This window comes from Arvicola amphibius, chromosome 13 (genome assembly GCF_903992535.2).
Source record: "Arvicola amphibius chromosome 13, mArvAmp1.2, whole genome shotgun sequence".
Classification (NCBI taxonomy): domain Eukaryota; kingdom Metazoa; phylum Chordata; class Mammalia; order Rodentia; family Cricetidae; genus Arvicola; species Arvicola amphibius.
In genome coordinates this window covers 74,723,634-74,738,780 of record NC_052059.1, presented here as the reverse complement: position 1 = coordinate 74,738,780, position 15,147 = coordinate 74,723,634, and the positions used below count along the sequence as shown (strand labels likewise).

Here is a 15,147-nt window from a genome sequence, read left to right as displayed (position 1 = left end):
GTATATTGACTCTTCTGTATATGCTCTGTTACATATAGTTCTACATATAACCTCATGTGTCAGTGTCTCAGTAGCATCTGAAGTCTCCCCCCCCCCCAAGACCGGGCTGTTTAATACTAAAATGATCCATTGGAGCACTCTTACCTTTGCACCTGTTTGTTGGCTTCAGCCTTCCTCTTTGCCTATTTTTTCTTTCTATATGCTAATTTTGGAGTCTTTGCTCTATAGCTTTCCACTCTGTGCCCTATTTGCCTGCCTCGATTTCACTGGATTTGCCTTTCCCTAGCAGCTTCCGTGACTGAGGGCAATGTGGAATGCATATCCACACTGGTTTCTCGTTTTTTCTGATATTCCCCATCCTACGAGGCATTTGAACCAGCTTCATGGCCTGCTGGTGTTTTCATCCAGGAAGATGGCTGCCAATCTTGCTTACTCTCATCTCATTTCATGTCTAGACTCCTTATGATAAAGAGGATAGACTCTGTGTGTGTGTGTGTGTGTGTGTGTGTGTGTGTCTGTGTGTGTGTGCGTGTGTGTTTCTGTGTGTGTGTGGTTTAATACACTGTGTGTCCTCCGGCATTCTTTGGTGCAAACACTTGTCATGTTTCATTTCAGGTTCTGAAAATAAATGACTAACATTTTATTGTTCCAATGATCTTATCAAGTTGCTTTCCTTTCCTTTCTTTCTTTTAAAAAATGGACCTGGCACTCTGGAAATAGACGCAGTATTTGGTATTGTAACTGCAGGTTTTTAATGGTGTAAGTCTGGACTCTTGAAGCCCTAAGAAGGCAAGCTCAGCCCAATTAAAGTCACAAGTAATAATGAACAAGCAGAAGAAAAGAAATATTCAGTATGGCCACACTGGAAAGAGACATGGACAAAAAGGTCCAGATGACCCCATGTCTGTCTTAGTGATGCTGACATGAGGTGTAGGCTTCAATAGAGGGCAGGGGAAGGGCGTGACAAAGCAGTCCTCGCCAGAGTAGCTCTTGCCTTTCACTGCTCCATCATTTTTTATTTTATTGAGCTCTACATTTTTCTCTGCTCCCCTCCCTGCCTCATTCCTCCCCTTCAATCCTCTCCCATGGCTCCCATGCTCCCAATTTACTCAGAAGATCTTGTCTTTTTCTATTTCCCATGTAGATTAGATCCATGTATGTCTCTCTTAGGGTTCTCATTGTTGTCTAGGTTCTCTGGGATTGTGAATTGTAAGCTGGTTTTCTTTGCTTTATGTCTAAAAGCCACTTATGAGTGAGTACATATGATATTTGTCTTTCTGGCTTACCTCACTTAATATTATGTTTTCTAGATCCATCCATTTGCCTGCAAATTTCAAGATGTCATTATTTTTTCTGCTGTGTAGTACTCCATTGTGTAAATATACCACATTTTCCTTATCCATTCTTTGGTTGAGGGGAATTTAGGTTGTTTCCAGGTTCTGGCTATGACAAACAATGCTGCTATGAACATAGTTGAGCACATGTCCTTGTGGTGAGATTGAGAATCCTTTGGGTATATACCCAATCCCTGCTCCATCTTTGTCCCAGCTTCTGTTCTGCAATGTAGACCTACAAAGTGGTCTGATGAGACACTGATCTGTTCATAACTATCACCACGACTACCTTTGGGACCCATCTGGCTTCAGGAAGATGATTACCTGTGTTCTAGAATTCAGCTTCATCTTCATGAATAATTGTCTCTGCTTGGGGTCTGGCCTGTCTTGACAGCATTAGCTTCTCCTGGAATTTGAGTGGACTCAGGACAAAAGGTTAAAGATAAATAATTTGCCTGTGTACATTCAGTCAAAGCATGCACACAAAATGGAACTGCCCATGTGGAGTTAGGCGAGCTATGCCAACTCTGTTCACGGCTATCAGAACATGTGTCATGCCAGGCATAGAGCAAAGGATCTCTTAGATCATACACCACATATAGCCCCTTGCATGGGAAAGGCTGGTCATTTTAAAGGTTATTCTGACTTAGCTGCTGGAGAACACATGCTTTTTTCTGTCTGCAAAGGGAAATTCTTGTGATTTGTTTAGTGCCATCTTTCCCTATCCTGTGGATGTTCATCCTCCTTATCACTGGGCAATAGAAGCATGCAGAAGAATCCTCAGTAGCTCTGTGCTTCCGGAGCAGCAGGAGAGCAGTCACAACTTGAATAAAGAACTACTACTTAGAGAACAAAGAGATACTGAGACAAGATTCCCATAGTACCCCTGCGCTTCTCTAACTCCTCCTCTGTCTGTTGATTGATGATACGCTGTCAGTGGCTTTAGCCTACATTCTCTGTACCTCCCCACACATAATCGACTACTAATTATGTAACCACATAGAACTTGTTTAACATTCTCTATGTGTGCATGATGTGTGTACATGGGCGCACACTACAGCGCAGACGCAGAGGTTAGAGGAGGACTTTGTGGAATGGGCTCACTTCATCGCTTTAGCTGGCTTTTCCAGACTTGCTCCTTGGCTATTATCTTTACTCACTGGCGGCTTTTTACCTTAGACAGAGAGAGAGGGAAGGGGGGAGGGAGGGAAAGAGAGGAGGGAGAATGTGGCTGTTTGTTAGAAAGCTGGGGAAAGAGGGCAAGCCGAGCCTTCTGCTTTAGTGGTTTTGCGAGACTCATGTAACAAGTCTGAGTCGCTCAAGTTCATGTTTTCATGGCCACATTTCTGCATGACCTAAGTCTAGGATGCCAGTGTACGCAAGCCTGACATGATAACAAGACATGTTAGTAAGTATGAAGTTTACCTGCACAGTTCACCTTCCTGCTGAGCAGCACTGTTATTTTGGGGTTTTTTTTTTATGGGTTTTTTTTTTTTTTTTGCATGTAGGCAGGTGTTAGTGGCTCCTGGTGGGCAGAACAGTCTGGATTCCCCAATCTCCCTGAGAGAAAGCCTTCTGGCAGGACACAGGATGCAAGCCTAGGTGGAGTCAGCAGAGGTGCTGTAGAGGGTCATATTCCTCCCATGTTCCTTTGGCTCTTACCCTCTTTGAGGATGATGCTGTTTGAGTTTTAAGAGGACAGCAGGGTGTATTCCAAACACTCTTATCATTGATTGATTTGCTTAAATAAGTGATTCATTATTCCCACGTGGAGGCTGCTGGAGCAAATTAGTGTCAGTTACTTTGGCCATCCTGCTTCTGGGAAAACATGCTTTTACACGAGTGCTAAGACTGATTTCTCACAGGAAGAGGGGGCCATTTGCAAGGACTTTTGATTTCCTTTTAATAACATATAGCATTTGGTAGCATAGGATTGTCTAGTGAGCCCTGCTGAAGCTCAGCATTCATGCACAGATGGCATTAAGTGGGAAGAGATCAGTGCCCGATCTGCTGTTTATGAATGAAGAGTTCCCTCCCCTCTGTTAGGATCATGCTCCTTCCCTTTGCAGCTTTCTGAGAATGAGGTCAGGGCCAGGATCTAACTGCTTCTGGCTCAAAAATAGCAGCTCGGCTCCAAATTAATCTGATGCTATTTGCTGTAGAATGAAAAGTGGAGGCCTGCTTATGTGTTTATTTCCTGTATACCTTTGCAAACAAGTTGTGAATGAACCCCATGTGAAGAGGCAGGGCCAGGCAAGAGTGCATGAGAGCTTGGCGCTGGTGATTGCGGATAGGGATAGGCTGTGGGAGCTGCTTTTGTTTCATAGGAGCCTTGATCTGAAAAGCAAAGTAGAAGAGGGAAACAGACCCCAGCTGCGTAGTACTCTAACTGCTTCTCTTCAGAAAGAACTGCTTGCAGTTGTTGAGGACACTGTGTGTTCCTTGTATTGTGCCTAGCAATTTTCCACACTGTGTAGCCAGCTGATATTTCTCTCCTGTGGTTTCATGGGGGTTTTACAGTGTTTAAAATGAGTATTACATGCACATTGCATTATTTATCAACCATATTAGCATACACAGAAAAACACAGTAATGTGAGATTCCCTCTTACATATATGCACATATGTGCACATGCATATGCGCGCACATGTGCATACATGCGCACACACACACAGTAGTGCACCACAACCTGATCATGCCTTGTCTTTGCAGACGGTGGAGTTAACTTCTGTCCATCATCCCATGCCAGCCAGATTTTCACATGAGGCTTGCGGAGATTGACATTTCTAAGGATCTTCCCTGCAGTCTCTTTAGGATTTAAATATATCTAAAGGGCTGGGTTTGAGCATTTAGGCGGGCATTGTGTGTGGTGATGATGTTTCGTTTCTGATCTCAGCTTTAATTGTTGGCTGTTAGCATCTGTTTTTATGATTCCATCTTTTATTAGTAATTGTCCCCTCCATGAAAGATGAAATGAACACATTGGAACCTTGAGTGAAGGACAGAATTATCAGTAGCAGCCTAATGTGTTACATGTCTGTTCAGTGGACTTTTATGTAGCAGGTGCACTTTGAAGGAGATGCCAAAACTGTCTTTTGTATTCGTAATGATTGATCTTGAGTGAGTGCATAACAGCTTAGAGATTGTCATATAACTAACTGGCCAGATGTATGACCTAATTGGCTTTTTTTCCACTTAAATGATTTACCTTTTAATACTTGAGAAATCCTGTAAGCACACACTGAATCGAGAAAATTTATATCTATATAGAAGTATGTGTATACCCATAGCTACAAATATACACACACATACACATTCAAAGAGACATCCGTAGTAGCAAATGTGTGCTTTCCAAATAGATATTTCTTATATAGTGACAGAAAGCAGATTAGTGTCTGGGAGTAGAGGATAGAGCAGGGATTATTAATTTCACAAGCAAGAAAGATCTTATTGAGATGATAAAAGTGTTCTGAAACTGGATCACAGTGGTGACACATAGGTTGGTAAATTTCCCAAAGGCCATTAAGGAATTATGTGCTCAAAATGGGTGTATTTTCCAGATCAACCAAGCTGTTAGAAGTGATCATTCCCTTTAAGTCCTAGGGCAGGTAGATAAAGGAGAGAGAGAGTTTAACAGATTGGCGCTCCAACGTGGTGACTAAATCCACTTAAAAACCTGAGAGGGCCGGGCGGTGGTGGCGCACGCCTTTAATCCCAGCACTCGGGAGGCAGAGGCAGGCGGATCTCTGTGAGTTCGAGGCCAGCCTGGTCTACAAGAGCTAGTTCCAGGACAGGCTCTAAAAAAGCTGCAGAGAAACCCTGTCTCGAAAAACCAAAAAAAAAAAAAAAAATGAAAAAAAATAAAAAGAAAAAAAAAACCTGAGAGGGCTTTAAATAAAGGAGAGAGAGAGAGTTTAACACAGCTTTTTGCTGTTTGCTAGGACGTGCCGTAGAGAGATTTCCTGTTTCGGCAATAGCCGTAGAGAGATTTCCTGTTTCGGCAATAGCGGCAGAGAAAAAGCTGAGTCATTTTAAAACGCAGCTTCCTGGTGCTGTGCCGCCAGTGCAAACTGGCTATAAAGCATTTCAATGGCTTTTATGGGCCTGGATATTTGTGTTCCCGCTTGGGATCAGAAGGAGAGTGCGCTGAGACCGGGCCAATGGCTCAGAGCTCCCCGCCTGCACCTGGGCAGATGGCAGAATCAGGCTTAGGCAGGCGGAAGAGCATGGCGGATTCCTGCTGCCATACAGAAAGATGTTTTCAGACTGCGCAGTGCTCTGTGTGTCAGATTTGGCTGTAACTTGTATGAAAAGAGTTTTTGTGCGGCACGCTCAGTCTCAGAGTTAAAGTGCTGAGTGCGGCTCCTACCTGGAGGCCCCAGAGCTAGCAGAAAATGGTACGTCCTCCATTTTGAAATTGGAGAGAGGTGGAGCCAACATCCAGAACAGCCCGCTGTTCCTTCTACACAGTGGTGACACATTGGTTGGTAAATTTCCCAAAGGCCATTAAGGAATTATGTACTCAAAATGGGTGTATTTTCCAGCTCAACCAAGCTGTTAGAAGTGATCATTCCCTTTAAGTCCTAGGGCAGGTAGAGGATGAAAGACTACATCCTCCCAGGTCTTTGTACTTTCTCTTTCCCTTTGAAGTCTATTGACTTCAATTGTAGAAAAGCTGGTCCTTGAGGTGACAGGGCCAGATATGAAAAAAATCCAAGGACGTGGCATGGAAAAGTCTGCCCTGACCCCTATTGGCCAGGAGCAAGGTTGCTCCCGCTGCTGGGTGAAGAGCCATCATCTGAACTGCCACAGGACCGTGATCACAGGAGATATGGAAACAGGTTCTGGAGGTAGTAAGCACTGTGCCTCAATCAATCGTTGCTGCCAATCAGAAATGCAAACATTCTGGTCCCAGCCCTTAAGTAATGGAATGTTTATCTTCTTTTGCAGGTCGTGTTAGTCTTTGCTCTCAGCATTGGTGCCCTTGTAATATACTTCATAGACTCGTCAAAGTGAGTATGCATATATGTTGTCTTGCCCATTTTTCTAGGTCAGTTGTGACCCCTTACACTGATGTACTTATTTAACACTGACCTTTGCAAGAATCTCTTGCGTGCTGAAGGCTTGGATGAAGGCAGGGCTGCTCTCAAAAGGAAGGCTATGTTGATTCTGCTGTTATGGGAGGGAGAGGCATTTGGGGACCAAGCATTATTGCTGGAAGTTTGTTTGTAATGAGCTGGTTCCTGATGGAGTATTTGTACTGAAGATGCCAAGAAGTCAAGAAGGTTTTAATGGGAATGTGAAACCTCTGGAAAGAGTGACAGAATCCAAGAGCTGAGTCTGAGCCATTCTGGTCCCAGTCATAGGATCTATTTATCATCCAGGCTTAGGTCATATGGGAGGATAGATTGGAAAACCCTGCTCTAGGATTTCACCTGCCAATGGAATATGCAGCTGAAGCAATGGTCTTTGGGTTTCTTTACTTATGGAAGGAAAGCAGGAAGTGGGCTGAGGCTGTTCATGAGGACACCCAGAGACAGGTCTGTGGCTGTCTGAGAACCTGTAGGGAGCCGTGCTCATGCAGACCCTTTGACTGGCAGTTTAGTGATCTGGTGCTCCAGGGTAAGCATAGTTCACAGATGGTGAAGGCTGTCTGGGAAGCGGATGTGACCAGTCACCATGGCTACCATTAAATGCTATGGGTACCACTACTGGTTGCAATACTCGTTCCAGCTATCCTACTGCAATCTCAAAGTTGACAACATCTGAAGCAGACAGATCTGGGGATGAATTTGCTTGTCTGTTTTTTCTTTCCTCTAATACTAATCCTGTGTAGACCCTAGACTTTGATCCTGGGACACGTGCCTTGTGTTCCTGTTAGTTATTAGATATGCTGCAATTCTAAACTTAGTGGTTTTTCCCCATGCACACCTAAATTCTGAATTTCCCAGAGCTATCTGATCACTAGCCAGGGGATTTTGTACATTTGGCTCTAGAGGCCAAACTGTCACATCCAGGAAAATGAAAGAAACATGTCTACTCATCCATGTCTGAAATCTGCCAAGTATGAGGCCTTCAGGAGTCTCTTAGCCCACCTCAGACACAAGCTGTGCCCTCACCTGTCTTGAGCCCTGGGTCCTTTAGACATCCTCAGGGGACAAGGTTGTGCATGTTTAATTCATCTGAAATCCCCAGTCAAGAAAAAGAAGAACATAATTCGGTCTGGAAGACTCCAGTTGTTTTGGTGTTAAGGTAAGGCCTCTTGTATTTACTCCGAGATTCTGGACCACATTTGTAATGAACTGGAACTCTTAAGCCGTTGGTCATCTCTCTCCAATCTCTCTCCAGGGGTCATGGGGTACAAACCCTGCCAACACCTGTGCTGGGGCTTAGGAAGGAGGTTCGAACATGTAGTCTGTGTGCCCCAGAGAGAGCACACACTCATGTGAAGGTGAGTGTGGAGCTCTGCTAAAAGGACAGATGCCGCGGCCATGCCTGCCTTTCCTTCGTCTCCCTTTCTGCCCCTTTGTATGCTATGGAAATAAAATGTTGCTGGTAGATGGATTTGGATGGTGTCTTTTTTAAATTGTGTCTACTAGGAGTCAATCTTAGGCATTTTAGAGTCTGGTATTCCATGGGAGAGGGTGGCAAAGCATGCTGTTCTCCTAAGTGGATGCTTTCCGCTGATGTCTTTCTTGCCAGCCTCCAGTCCTTTGGGATTAGTTCTGACTCTGCTAAGTCTTGCTGAAGTTGATGCTAGAAACTCTGTGATTCTGATTCTTTTAGAGTCATGCAAAGAGTCTGTACGAAGGCTGATCTTCAGTTCTGTTTTTCACTTTCCCTAGCAAAAATGCCAGTGATCTTAGATACAAGATTGTCTGCATTCCGCACGGGTGCTGACCAAGCCCTCGTATAGTGTCAGCCTCTCTCCCTTCCTAACCAAGCAAACCGTGTGGTTTGTTATAACAGACTTAGTTTAGCAGAACACCTGTTGCTACATATGTAACTCTGCTTTTCAGTTCTACCTCTTTATCCGGCCTGAGACTATAGCCTAAAAGACTCCAACCTGTGGAGAAGCCAATAAGCAGCCTACAGCGAGAATCCATCTTTTCAGGGGGATCCATTAGGCATGCTCAGTTTAAGAAGATGAAATAAAGTAAAATCTATAGTGCTAACTTTATGGTACGTCTAGAGACATGGTTCTCAACCTGTGGGTCACTACCCCTTTGTGGCCAAATAACCCTTTCATAAGAGTTTCCTAACACTATCTGCATATCAGATATTTACATTAAAATTAATAGCAGTGGCAAAATTAATTATGGGGTAGGTAGCAATGACAATTTCTGTTGGGGTCACCACAATGTGAGGAATTTTGTTAAAGGGTCTCAGGCATAGTCAGAATACCCAGTGTAATCTATTAATCCAATTGTAATCAAGTGTTGTGAATGATCTGAGACGAAACTCTAAATACAACCTACAAATTGAATGAGCATGAGAAAGAAGAAGGCAAATTCTTGAAGTCTGTCTTTTAAACAACTACTGATTTAATAGAAATGACTTGGCTGACTATCTTAAAATTTCACTTAAAAATATTAGCAAGTCATTGCCCTAGGAAAAAATATCCGGTATTTTTGAGGTGAATTTGTACTAGTGTTAACCTTCTACAAATAAATAAATCAAAAGTAATGCTCTTTGGATTGAGATGGTTTGCAAAATTGATTCTCTCATCACAATTAGCCAGAGCTATCTTCACCCAGTTGGTAGACTGGAAATCTCCCAGTTACAGAAGTGGATGCAAACCTTACCATACCTGGCCCTTTGGGAAGTGCAAAGAGGGGTCATGGAGATGACCCAGTGGGTAAGAGCATCTCCTGAGCAAGCATGAAGACCTGAGCTTACATCACCAAAACATTCCTGGAAAACTAAGCATGGTCCAGTGTGCCTGTAACTCTAGAGCTTTGGTGGATGGAGACAGGAGGATCACAAGGGCTTATTTGGCTGCCATCTTAGCTCTGGACTTGGTGGGAGACCCTGCTTTAAAGGACTAAGTCAGAGGGTGGCAAAGCAAGACACCTGACATTCTCTTCTGATCTCTGCTTGCAAGTAATCCACACGTGCATAAGCCACACACATAGAAAAATTTTAAAAGATTTAAAAAGAGCATATGAAACAGTCCCAGGTGGACTTAGTTGAATGTTCTCAGATGGGCTGAGTTAGACCTTGCACATGGGCAACAGAGCAAATTCTTATTGTGCCTCAGTGAGCCACAGTAGAAAGGCAACTCAGTTGAGGGGAACACTGTGATTGGCAGGTGTGATTGTAATAGTCATTTGTCATTTTGCTCACCTTTGGAAAATCATCGACTACAGTATTCCACACATCTTCGCTCAACTTTCAGTCCTTAGTCCAAGACAGACAGATCCCCAAGAACGTCTTGTTCAGTGATATGTTTGCGAATACCAGCTTTGTATCTTCATTTTTTTCATGTGATCTCTGTGAAAAGGACCATTTGGGTTATTTCCAGTGATGACTATTTAGCTCTACAATATTGTCCTGAAGTCAACAGATAAAGAGAATCACATTAAAATGGATTCAAAGGGTGCTCCATTATGCCAGTGGGAGACACTGGATTCAGACAAAGGGGATGTTATAGCAAGACCTGATAGGGATGGAAGAAATATCAATCCCTTTATAAGACCTGCAATCCCATCCTTCAAAGGTCCATGCTCTCCAGATGCTCTGCCTTCTAACTCTGACCTTGGTGATTCTGTGCACCCTGATTTCTATAAAGCAAAGACTTTTAAAAGCGTACAATTGGACGCCAAAGAGAGGCCTCAGCAAGAGAAAGGCATCCGCTACATAAGGCTGACAAATGGAATTTAATCCCTGGAACCCATCTCAAAGAGGTAGATGTGATGTGTGGTTCTGTAAAACTAGCACTCCTGTGGTGATATGGGAAGTGGAGACAGAAGAATCCTCTAGAAGCACATGGGCCAATTGCCATGGAATATGCATCACAGTATCAGACACAAGAGAGACTCTGCCTCAACATAATGGAAGGTGAGAAGATGCTCCCGAGAGTTCTTCTGACCCCCACACCTGTACTGTGGCACGTATCTGTCCATACACACCCAAGCATGTAGACACGTATATATACACTAAATAATTTTTAAAATTGTACAGCCAAGTCAGATGTGCTCCTCACTTCCCTGTGAGTGTTAATATCACTGTTGCGTCACCAGATCAGTAATACTTCTGGAATAATAAGGGTTGGGAAACCTCATAATGTTCTCGTGAGGGGTAGGACCCATGGAGGGCATAAGGCAGCAGTCCTTACTGCTTCCATAATTTTAAGAAAAAGTTGGAAGAAACAACAGCTCTCAAAGCTCTGTGCATTTGCATTTTTTTCCAGTGGCATTCTGGGAAAGGGTGACTCACATGTGGGGAGATATTTATTCCTTTGATTCATGCTTAAATGCTGCTCCTTCTTATGCTTCGGTTACGTGGATTATGAATATTTAATGCTGCATATACTGGAAATGAAGGTCAGGTCCTGCTCACTGGCGACTTCAAAGAAGCCTCGGTTCTGAAAGGCATACCACCTGCTGTTAGCAGAGTGAAGCGGAAAGGTTATGCATTGTTAAAATCTTCCTTAATGACTCTAGCTGCACCAGAGTGGCTGCTGCACAGCTGGGGATGCCTGCTGGCTTTGCCAGCTTTTGCTCTTGGCTTCTGGCTTAAGCCCTGCTATTTGAGTGAGATGGACATTAGGAAAGGGGAGGGATTCTGTACAGATTCTGTAGTGCATCCTATCCAAGTGCTCCATTGCCAGAGAATGAACTCTTCTCAGTCTTCATAAATTTTATTTATTCACTTTATATTCATTCATTCATTCGTCAGTCAGTCATTCACTTTCACAGCTTTAACATGATAATCTTAAATCCCCAGTGCTTATGATTAGGTATGGTTACAGATTATTATATGTAGATTTGTAATGCAAACCCACCAGATTGTTTCCATAGTCTCTGGAAACACAACAGACACTATTATTATAATTCAGGTACCCAGTGCTTCAGACCAACCTGTTAATTATTTTGCAGTTTTACCTGCCATTCTCCTTCATAGATATCCTGACCTCTTCTCTTTCATCTGACAAATTTTCTTTCCAAAGGGAAGAATTGGGATTGGGAGATGGCTCAGATGCTTGCCACAAAAGCACGTGGTCCTGAGTTCAGATTGCCAGCACTAATAAAAACTGACGAGGTGCCCTGTGTCTGTAGACCCTGTGCTAAGGGGAAGATGAGATAATGGGTCCCTAGGTACTCTAGTCATGTCTGTGAGCACCAGGTTTAATGACTAATTCTATCTCAAAAAGTACAGTGGAAAGCACAGGAGGAGCATACCTTATTTCAAACTGTGGTCTCCACATTCATGTGCACACGCGTGCGCACAAACATCTGCATGCAAATATCCACCCAGACATATGCATGTTAATCACACACACACACAAACACACAAGTTTGAAAACTAACCAAAGACTGAAGGGAATTTGGATTCTCATTGCTGTGCTGTTTATGAATTAGCGTGCTAAGCACATCACATACAAGCTCAGTAGCTTCTTCTAACACCGTGTGGCTTTTTATCATTCTCACTTTACTGGTTACAAGTCTGGAACTCGAAATTTGCTTCCAGCCACATAGCCAACAAGCAGTGGATCCAGGATCTCATTATTCCAAAGCCCCACCAACTCAGGCGGACTGTGGAAGCCACGCCTTTTATCCCAGCACTCAGGAGGCAGAGGCAGGTGGATCTCTGTGAGTTGGGGGCCAGCATGGTCTACAAGAGCTAGTTCCAGGGCAGGCTCTAAAGCTACAGAGTAAACCCTATCTCTAAAAACAATAAATAAATAAATAAATAAATAAATAAACGACAATAAAAAGGCCACCCCCCACCTCCACCCTACTGTTGCTTGCAGGTGTCAAGGAGTGAACTTCCAAATGAGAGAAGTCACAGAAAGAGCTTGAGCTTGGTGCAGATGTTGTAAAACTGGGAGCTGCTTCCCCTTGCCCTGTCACATCCTCTGCCTTCATCTTTTCATCTTCCATATCCCCATTCTCATCCTGAGAGCCAAGTCTACAGCGGATAGTGTTTGGGAGGTCCTGTCACCAGCCATCCACCTATAACTGTTGTGGTCACAGGGAAGTCGATGGTTTGCTTGCCAAGACTCCTCATTCCCAGAGGAATCCTTCCAAGGGAGGATTCCCAGCCACTCATATACCTACTTTGCTGTGCATATCATTTGGGTCTCTGTTTGAATACATCTTTTCATCCTTGCAGAGTTGCAGGGTTTTACTGTTTTCACAGTTCTGCATCATGTTGCATGAGATTTAATATTATTCAACTAGCAGAGTGGAGGAATGTTGGCCCCTAAAAGTTTGGTAGGAAGGTCTTAAAAATGACATAAGATAGCCTGATTCCTTCATCACCTTTGTTTCTAAATTATCATGGACAGGTGTTGACTGGTGCCTCCAATGTGCCCAAACTCTTGGCCAACCACTTGGCAGGGATGTGGGGACAGCATAGGTCATGAGTCTCTCAACGTGACCAGCTAGATAGTTTGGGCATAGGGAGAAAGTGCCTGGCATATCTTAATTCTTACTTCCTTTAATGGGATCAGTCATTCTAGGTAGCGTTCTTAATAACTAGCTCGTGCATTCCACCTTCTTGCTCTGTTTGAGAAGGCACGGCATGCACTTAACCTTTGTTGAAGAAGTCAACACAAATCACTGTGTGTGCAAAGTATCTCTTTCGTCTCCTCTTTTTAAAATACTCCCCCCACACAATTTCACCATCTCTCGGTGACATTTTTATTGCCAGGCTTTGGTTTGGAAAATTATGGGTAGGGAAAGTTCAAGGCAGGGTGTGTCGGAACAGCATTGCACATCTGTGAGGGGGAACACAACAGAGTCAGCATCTGTTGAAAGAACAGAGTCAGATGGTGGAGGAGCTGAGGCTCTGAGAGATGAGGAAGAGGGGCCGCCTTCAGGGTAGACGCCTTAAATAGCTCCCAATGGAGCTTCCTTCCCTTCCAGAATCTAGCCTCTCACGGAGCCTTAGAATTCTGCGGTGTGTGAGGAGTGCTAACCCAACCTTTCTACATCGGGTTTTTCATGTGGCCATGATCTCATTATATCCTTAATGGGGATAAACTTGGGAGCAAAGGCAGGTGGTGAGGATGTAGACAGACAGCGGCACCTTCTTCACATGTCTACTTCCATGTGGGTGGCTTTAGGGTGCCGGCTCTCTTTGATAGGTACAATGGGTTGACATTGTTTCTCAAGGGTTCCTCCTTCTACCCTCCACAGTGCTGAGGCAGTCTCTGTGTCCCCACTCAGACGGCATCTGCAAGTGTCAAGAGAATGAGCGTCCCTTGAGTAGTTTAGTCAAACTACAAGGGACATTGTTAAGAGTTGGCGAAATGGAATGAGACAGACCGTTCAGGTTTGATAGCAAAGACCACTTGGGAATAGACTTAGCCCTCTGTATCTTAGGACTCAACCAACTATGAGTTGAATACAGCATGAAAGGAGGACCCCATTTTACAAGACATACACAAATATGTTTTGGCTTTTCATTATTTCCTATACAACAGCTACTACTAATACAAAATTGATAATGATATTAAGCAATATTATAATCTAGAGATGATGTAAAGTATATGGGAGGATATATCTAAGCTATAAATGCTCCAGTGTTTCAAATAAGCAACTTGAATATACATGGTTTTGTTATTCATAGGGACTCCTTGAACCAGTTCTTCATATAGACCATATGATGTCATGTCTTAAAAATCACTTGGTACCTGTATCTCAACATCCTCTCCTTTAGTTGGGGACAAACCTGGTAGAAAAAATTAGGTGGGGAAGATGCAGAGGGATGGAGACAACTTCTTTACATGGTTTTACTTTCATGTGGGTGGATTTAGGGGACAGAGTCTATTCTTCAGTGTTGTAACATTAGATTTAGTTTGTCTCTCAAGAGTTTCTCCTCCTACCTTTTAGAGCTGAATAGATGTTCAGTCTCCTGCTCAGGGTCACCAATCCAGGCAGGGAGAGCTACAGTCTGAAATTAGAGCTCTGCAAGCTCAGGCTCCTTTCTCCCTGATCTTTTGGGTCCTTTCTACCAAATTTAAGTCGTGAGCAAAGCTGTCTCAAGATTTATTGCCTACTGAAAAGCAAAGCATATTGATTTTTTTGTGCTAACTCCGGACCTGGGCCTTCATCACAGTGCAGACTTCCGGCCAGGAGAAAGCAGAGATAATCTCCAGTGGAAAATACTAAAACCAGACACAGGAACATGGGGGCCAGTTTGTTTCGTCTTCCTCCATTTCCGAGTCAGGAACCGTAAGCATTCAGCTTTGTTGTGGAAAGCTGACAAGGCTGGGTCCATTGGCTTTGCCTCTTTGGCGTTTGCAAGGCATTGCTTTGGAGAACACTGTGCCCAAGGCTAATTTGTTTTCCCTGTGAAAATACTATCTCCTAACTATGCTTATAAATCCACATTTATTCCACCCTTCAAAATTAAAGTGAATGTTTTCTGCCCTCTTCACCACTCTCCAAAGGTAAAAAGAACTCTGTAGAGTGACCCGGCACCAGCTTAGCACTTTGGCAACTTTGGAAGAGATGACTTTGTTTGAGGGCAAACAAAGGGACCTCCCACTTAGGCTCCACACTTACCCATGTCTTCTATAATTACCTTGTGTTTATGGCACAAGCTTTTGGGTCTTCTCTCCAATTCCTATCCTGGCCCTAGT

At 43.6% G+C, this 15,147-nt stretch overlaps 1 protein-coding gene across 1 annotated transcript in view; it reads left to right on the top strand.

The window, feature by feature from the left end:
- Kcnma1 (potassium calcium-activated channel subfamily M alpha 1) overlaps positions 1-15,147 on the top strand; it is a 719,714-nt gene that overhangs the window by 363,526 nt on the left and 341,041 nt on the right. The window contains 1 exon segment of the mRNA XM_042054118.1: positions 6,285-6,346. Coding sequence (XP_041910052.1) covers positions 6,285-6,346 — 62 coding nt within the window.